This window comes from Micropterus dolomieu, linkage group LG12 (genome assembly GCF_021292245.1).
Source record: "Micropterus dolomieu isolate WLL.071019.BEF.003 ecotype Adirondacks linkage group LG12, ASM2129224v1, whole genome shotgun sequence".
NCBI lineage: Eukaryota > Metazoa > Chordata > Actinopteri > Centrarchiformes > Centrarchidae > Micropterus > Micropterus dolomieu.
Window position 1 is genome coordinate 23,827,171 of NC_060161.1, and position 7,956 is coordinate 23,835,126.

The 7,956-nt window shown below is 41.5% G+C and overlaps 1 protein-coding gene across 1 annotated transcript in view; it reads right to left on the reverse strand.

Moving 5' to 3' along the window:
• LOC123979846 (phosphofurin acidic cluster sorting protein 1) overlaps positions 1–7,956 on the reverse strand; it is a 39,486-nt gene that overhangs the window by 8,720 nt on the left and 22,810 nt on the right. The window contains exons 3-9 of the mRNA XM_046063957.1: positions 5,593–5,652; positions 4,476–4,636; positions 3,387–3,480; positions 2,289–2,372; positions 1,899–2,020; positions 493–628; positions 30–142 (exon numbers count right to left, since the gene is read on the reverse strand). Coding sequence (XP_045919913.1) covers positions 30–142; positions 493–628; positions 1,899–2,020; positions 2,289–2,372; positions 3,387–3,480; positions 4,476–4,636; positions 5,593–5,652 — 770 coding nt within the window. The remainder of the gene's footprint in view (positions 1–29; positions 143–492; positions 629–1,898; positions 2,021–2,288; positions 2,373–3,386; positions 3,481–4,475; positions 4,637–5,592; positions 5,653–7,956) is intronic.

The following is a 7,956-nucleotide window of genomic DNA, read 5'->3' on the forward strand; positions in this document are numbered from 1 at the left end:
CACACACACACACACACACACACACACACAGCCTTACCTGCCCCTGCCAGTCAGTGCAGTTGACCAAGATCAGACTTTCGGGGAGCGCAGAGTCCGACAACAGAATCTGGTTCAGCTGGTCGTACACCACCTTCCTCAGGAGCTACACACACACACACACACACAGCAAAGTACATAAACCCCCCTACAGCAACACTTTATTTACTCTGCAGATGACTCATCAGCACATACATAATTTATTTTTTCTGAGCTCAAGGCGAGTCGGAGATTATCAGGATGCATTTGTATTCTTTACTTTGGGAAAACATAAGAAGCGAGCGTGTGGAGGGGGACTCAGAACAATGGTAGCTGTTCTTTTTAAAAAGAGTAAATCCCTCTGTGCGACTACAGCAACACGATGATTTATTTCTGTATGCAAGGTTTTTCTGATGCTGGAGCTTGGGATGATATCCCGGAAAGAATGCAAGTCCCTTCATTAAAAAGCTAACTTACAGGTGTGCTGTGTCCCAGCTCCGGGGATCTCTCCGAGTCCGAGCTGTTGGTCCGTTCACTCAGAGGTTTGGACAGCTGTCTCTCCTTCATGGGGGTGCTGATGCGCTTCTGTCTGGGGGTGTGGCCTCCGTCCAACCTGGGGGGGACGACGACACAGACATGAGTCACCAACATATTAAGTTGCACAATATTCTTTTCTTCTCGCTCGCTGTCTCGCTGTAAATTCTTGGTTGAACGACACGGCAGACTAAGTGTTGGACAGCAACCAAACACAGCTCGCTGTCTTTTTACAACTTGCATCACGTACGTATGTGGCTGATCTATACTGGCACCAGAGATCGACGTCACTGTTCACCTGACAGCACCGATCACAAATGCTCCTAGTCATGGTTTTATCAATGAACCTGTAAAGCCTTATTGTCACTCTGCGGTCAAGGTGTTTTTCCTTCCCGCCCAGTAGAAAGAAGGTGTGTGGGTGTGCGTCACACATTTATGTGAAGAGTGTGATATCGTACCCACAGGTGTGACTGATTTGCTATGTGCAGTGCTTCTGAAAGAACTTCTCTTCATTCCCCAAAATTATGTCGGGCTGTCCCCAACTAACAATTTAAATAGTCGAATCAGAATTGTCAGGTCTTGCCTACAGTCGCCTGATGGTCGAATCATGTGTGTTTACGCGGGGGGAGCCTGATTCGACTCCCAATCTCACAGTCCAAGCTTCGCAGAGCCGTTATGAAACTTTGTTTACGTTATGAACTACTGGTTTTCTCACAATAAGTTAATATACTGTCTGTTACGATATAAATATCAACTTATAATGCTGTAAATAAACATGTGAAGATTTTAATAAATTGTTTGGTAAAGTGTGTGTGTTTATGGTAGAAGAGGAAGAGAGACAGACCACCAGCTTTGTGCGGAGTTGTGCGTGCATCTTGCGAGAAGTTTGGGTGGGTTGTTATACACGATAGCTCCACTTTAATCTTGAGGAGCTGCAGTCTCTGCTCATTAGTCAGTGTAACTAACTGTGCTTTCAGAACTCAAGCGAAGCGATTCGGGGCGGTGAGTTTACATACAAAGTCAATGCAAAGACGCGTAGAGCTGCGATTTTATGGCAGGCCTTCTCGCGTTGTGTGTGAATACTTGCAGCGAATGTACTCGCGCGAGGAAAGCGTTGCGAGGATTAAATTCGCGTTTGGTCTGAAAGCAGCATCACACTTTACATTTACAGCTAAACTGAGGCTTAGTGTTGATCCTTTACTCTCTGCTCTACTCGCCTGTATATTATTCTTTGTGTGGTTCATCAATAGTGAAAAATGATTCAAAGGTCTCGCAACATGCACGCACAACTCTACACAAAGCTAGTGGTCTGTCTCTCTTCATACATACATAATGTAGTGACTCCTTACCTTGGTGATGGCATGGCCTGGGTTTCATTTTTGCTGCTCTTCATGGGTGTACGGGGTTTCTCTGCCACTGACACCATGATGCAGGGGCCCACTTCGGCAAACAGCTCCTGATCTGTTAGCTCCTACACACACACACACACACACACACACAGACTGTCAGTGTCAGAAAAAGGAGATAGTGGCAGTCCTAAAGCCATCATCTCCACTCCATCACTCTTTGTTTCTCCCTCACTTCTGTTCTCTCAATCGGTCTCACTTACTGCACAGATGGCAGCGAATCCCCACTTGGAGTGATATTAACAAAGATCCCGACACACCATTCATTCTCTGTCCTTCAAACACACACACACACACACACACACACACACACACACACAATGAGAGTCGTACCAGTGTGTCGGTCTCAGACAGGGCTTCCTCCAGGTTGCGGCTGCGGGAGGGTTTCATCTTCTCTAGAGGAAGCTGCTCCCCCTGCTGAGAGGACAAGGGAGAGACAGTCAGTCTACAGGCTTAATGGGACATGAGATTAAGTAAATACAAGGAACATAAGACATTATGCAGCAACTGGACGACAAGAAACATCCCAATAAGCTAGCAGTGATGTCCAGAACATATTAGTTTTCTCTGCTATTTTACGCAACAAATGGTGTTCCAGTTTACATCATACTAATAATTTGTATTTAAAACTATTTACTGAAATGAAAACATGTTTTTAGGAAGCGTGCAGACACTAGTCACAACACTACAGCCCTCATTACAGTTTTACTCTGAAAGGAGGAACTGCAGCAGAGAGACACTGAGTGAAATCCATTCAGCTCGGCGAGATTAAACACACTTTTTATTGAGCAGATGGCGACCGTCAAAGAGCTTTTGGATTTCTGCTCTGTTAAGGAAACATTTCTGTATATTTGCACACTGCTCCCCCGCTGGGCGACGTTCATGGGCTTCGGGTTCAGGGTATTCACCACATCAATGCAGAGCCGCATGTTGTTTTCAAGCTTGTGTTGCTTCATTTTATGGTGTATTCTTGCACTGTTTTCTGTTCCTGTATGCTGTTTAGTGCCATGTGTAAACTGCAAGTGTGAAAGTTTGGTTCAGTGTAAAATGCCTACAATTACTATTTACTTTTTAATGGCCTAAAGAGGAAACTTTATCCAGAAATTCTCTTGTACAAACTGAATATGTAATCTTGTATGTCTTTTATCTTTCTACACTGTTAATCAATTCATCTATAAAAAAATCTTTCAGGTTTTACAGCTTAACACTACTGATTACTTTTATTTAGTCATAAGTGTGTATTGCACCTGTAACACGTATCTTCTGAGTTTAAATGAGGTCCTGTTGCCTTTTGGGGACAATAACGATCTACTGCAATCAGCGATGTGGAGGGTGAAAAAACACAGTTCAGGTTTTCTTGAACGCCTCTCAGCTCATATAGGTGAAATTCCCGCTGACGCTGCTGCTTCATCCAGGAACGGAGTTACTCACCAGGCTGAAAGGGTCTCTGCCCAGGCTGCCTTTGCTGTTCAGACTGCCAATCTCCGTCTGCGAGCTGGACTGGGACATCCCCTCAAAGAACGGCCTGAACACACAGACACAGAAATATAAGCAAACTTTTTACAAGCAGTTTTTTGTATCAGGCCTTTTTCACAGCTTACATTTCAACCCTGAACCTGAAGCATTATTTAGTCTGTGCTTTTCCTACTGTGACATGTGAAAAAGGCCTTTATCTTTTATTAGTGGTTTCTAAAACAAACATCCACAGAGAAGCTCATCAGTATGTTATGAGTCCAAGTTTCACTACATAATAACCAGTTACAGAGTCACCTTTCAGTTTGTGTGCTTTATAATATTTTGAGGCTAATAAGATCAGAAAAAAAAACATACAGGGCCGTACAAGATTAGTCCAAATCAAAATAGAAAGTACACAAGACACAATCACAAGAAAGGACAAAAAATAAGTTTGGAAAACTTTTTAAAAATCATCTATCTGCTCCTCTGTGACTCCGTTTGAAATATGTTATTGACCTCCTAAGAACAAGGTTTTTGATTTTTTACTCTTTCAGCCTTTTAAATAAATAATGATGAGGATCACAGGACCCCCTAGCTGTGAGTTTAAGGCTCACTGATTAAAATTTCACTTTAGGAATCTGACTATATATATATATACACACACACACTTAAAAAAATATGCGGAATCTTATATAATATATATTTTTTATGTTTTTTTTAATTCTGAGGTTTTGGTTTTCATTTTCAAAGTTAGAAAAAATAGGATTGAAAGTCAACTGACCCACTTCTGGTCCATGCAAACCTCAAATAAACTTCAATATCTGACTGCAATGAGCAGTTTTCACCAACAGAGGAGGCTCTGAATTGCCAATGTAGAACTGTGAGACCTATAAATGTTTGTACTGCTTGTGTCAAGCATGCAGAACCATAGTGTGTGTGTGTGTGTGTGTGTGTGTGTGTGTGTGTGTGTGTGTGTGTGTGTGTGTGTGTGTGTGTGTGTGTGTTGGTAGGTATCTGTGATGTATTGTAGGTGTGTGGCTGGTGATATTATGTCTGTGCGGTTACCTTAGCTTAGGCTTGGGTGTGCTGAGGATGCTGTCGGTCTCCTCCATCTCTGGCCCGCTGTCGCTGGGGTTGTACATCTCTAGACTGTCGTAGAGCTCGTCCAGGTCCTCCTCCACCTCCTGGATCTGCTCCCTCGACACATGCTCCAGGCCAAAACCGACCTGGACGAGAGAGGAGACAAGTGACCAACAGACACATGCGCAGGGAAAAACTGGCCACGCAGTTTTGATCAGTTCTGTTCACACGTACAGAAGCTATAACAAGCGTCTACTTTAACTGAGCGGCAATAACTTCCCGTAAAGAGGAGAGATGTTGATCCAGTACCAATGCCCTGTTTTATCTTTGTTTAATTTAGACTCTGTTTACCTCACGGTGTGAACCTGATTGGGATCATTCTCCTTTATGTAAGCTAACATTTATATACAATAAATCACCTTCAGCATTCATTTTAGGCTTGTACAAATCTGGATCACATTTGAGTCTGACCTTGGCAACGACAGCTTGACAAAATAATATTGATCTTAATCAGCAAATGGACTTTTCTCAGTTGTCATGGAGTCGGTTTCAGTTCCACACTCAAGTCTAACCAGATGATAGTATTGCTCTGGTTACAACTTTATAATAACCATGACTCAAAAACAGTATTTAATGTGGATCTGTTACATGTGGCTGTATATACACATACACACACAAGAGCAGAACACCAGATAATAGAAATAATTGATGTGACAGGAGAACAAAGGAAAAAAAAATACTGAACTAATAAATACATGATTTAGCAAAACACAAAGGAAATAATTGCTAACGGTGTGAGATCAAACACATTTTGGTGGAATCACTCCAGAAGCACATAAACACATTTTAAACACACACACACACACACACACACACACACACACACATTTACGGTTATGTTGTATTTTTAAATCAACAGTGTTTACTGTTTCTGCCAGCTGAATCTCTCCCACGCACCTTTCTGTGTCTTTAAAGCCAAATACTCAAATACATGTTGACTTCAGCCAACGCCTCTGAAGCGCATACACACTCTAAACCTCGCACATGAAGAGGAAGTGTGGATGTGTGATACAAGTGATACCAGGAGGTCAAAAGCACTCACCTCATCCGTGACTTTAAACCTTTTCAGCAAGGCCACAAACTTCTGCTTGATGTTGGGTTGCTGTGGAGAAAGAGAACGGAAAAAGAGGACAACATGAGACAATCAGGAGATGGATGTTCACATCTGTGTGTGTGTGTGTGTGTGTGTGTGTGTGTGTGTGTGTGTGTGTGTGTGTGTGTGTGTGCGTTTGTGTGTGTGAGGGAAGGAGGGGATGCGTGGAGTAGAGGAGAGATGACAGGAGCAGGATAGAACGGTAATTTCCGAGCTCACGTTTCACGCTTGGTGACTCAAAACAGCAACAGCTAATGGATACAGCGCCAGGACATATTTCTGTTTGTCACATAAAGCAAAAGCGTTATCTGTGCAGATGTTTCTGTGCAGGCTGGGGCGTGACTGCATCTTCTATTGGAATATGTGAGAGTGTGCCTCCCACAGATGTTCGCCTGAATAAGTACAAAGGGCTGTTTATTTATTTAACAAGAGAAGTTATTGGAAAAGGAAAGTATAGCACCTGCAAAATTAAAAATAACTCAGCAGCTCAGGGTTTTCTTCAAATATGCTTCTGAAGTTTGATGTTTAGAAAATACAACCGTCTTATTCTACTAAAGGCAGCGAATCTTCAGCTGCATACATACACTGCTTGTTTTTGGCCCACGTCTTTTCAGACAAAACTTTTTTTAAACCTGCAGTTTTTTTGGGATTTGGCACTGAACCTTTTAGTTGATATGGTGAACTTGTTAGTTGATTATTTACACATCCAGCTGTTTTGGAGCAACATTCATCTGGTCCACTTTATCCCAGCTAGTTGCTAAATTTTTTTGTTTGGTGTTTGGTGCTGAGCAAGTAGTGTAGAGTGGGTTTTTACAGAGTTTTCACTGAAAACAGCCGCCTACTGCGGACGAACTGGCATTATGAGAGCGAAGCTAAACAGTAAAATTGCGGACTGAGTAGGACTAAGTAGACCTGAGTGAAAACACTTCCATCTGTATCTGTTCATCAAATTAAATGATCCGTGTCTGTAGCCAAATTATCAATGGGCGGGACTTAGTCTGGATGTGGGCGGGGCCGATCAGACGTTATTTAAGCCTGAAATTGGTTTATGTTGATCAGACGTTTTTGATTACAATAGTAAGAGAACTTTTATTTTTAAAAGGTTCCTATATTTAGAGTTTATTAGAAATCAGACATTGACACATTTTACTGATGATACTCGTAAAACGTAGCCTACATTATCTGTACCAAATACTCGTTTCAACTGAGTACTCGCTCAGCCCCACTATAAAGCAACAGATTGTTTAAAATGCTCATTAATCTCACACAAAATTTGAGTCCTCGACACACCTTAAATTGACCGTGCTTCCAACTGTGTACTGATTTGTAGCAATATTTGATTCATATTTAATTTGTTGTTAGATATTTCATTTAGTGTTTCAGTGGTCAAAAATATTAATTTCAGTCTGTTTAATTGATCCATTATAATTCGGTTATGCTATTTCATGATTTAGGATAACACCCATATTGCCCATTCTTATACAGTATATTTCCTCCACATCTATTCACATTACTGTCATCACAGCTTTATGATTTGGTGACTGGCATGCTTGTAAATGTGGCCGATGAAAGTGACCTTTTACTAATTCTTCTATCAGAGACAAAGTTTGTTAGGATCCTGATTGTTGGTGACAGAATGAAACATTAATTACTTGATACGTAATAATTGGAAATCAGCATTTTCCCTCTCATTGCAGGAAAACCCGTTTAAGTACATGGATGCAGAAAGCAGACAGGTGGAGCTGTGAGACTCGTTATTTTCAGAAAACGTTTAAATAATAATTCTCCTTTTGAAAAATCTGGGTGTTTTTGGTGGCAATCAGCTTTGAGGAAAGCTTTCATCAGCAACATAAGTGGATGTCTGAGTGGCTGTAGAGAGCTGTAGTGTTTTGGAGGTTGTGTCCCACTTTGCTGCTAGAAAGTGGAGAGGGTCGAATTCATGCTGGACTCTGGGGATGTAAATGTTTCTCTCACTCTCTTTCTATATATACACACATATTATCTCACAGAAGATATTATCTCACATTTTTGTAAAAAATTGATTGTATCTTTTTATGTGACAACATTGAAGAAATGACACTCTGCAGCGGTTTAGACAATAATGGCAGTGCGATGTGTTATTTTTAGGGGTCAAATGTACACTGTTATACAAGCTGTACTCTCACTGCTTTACATTGTAACAAAGTGTCATTTCTTCAGTGTTGTCACATGAAAAGATACAATCATGTGTACTCACTTTTGTGAGATACTGTCTGTGTGCGCGCGCACACACACACACACACACACACACACACACACACACACACACACACA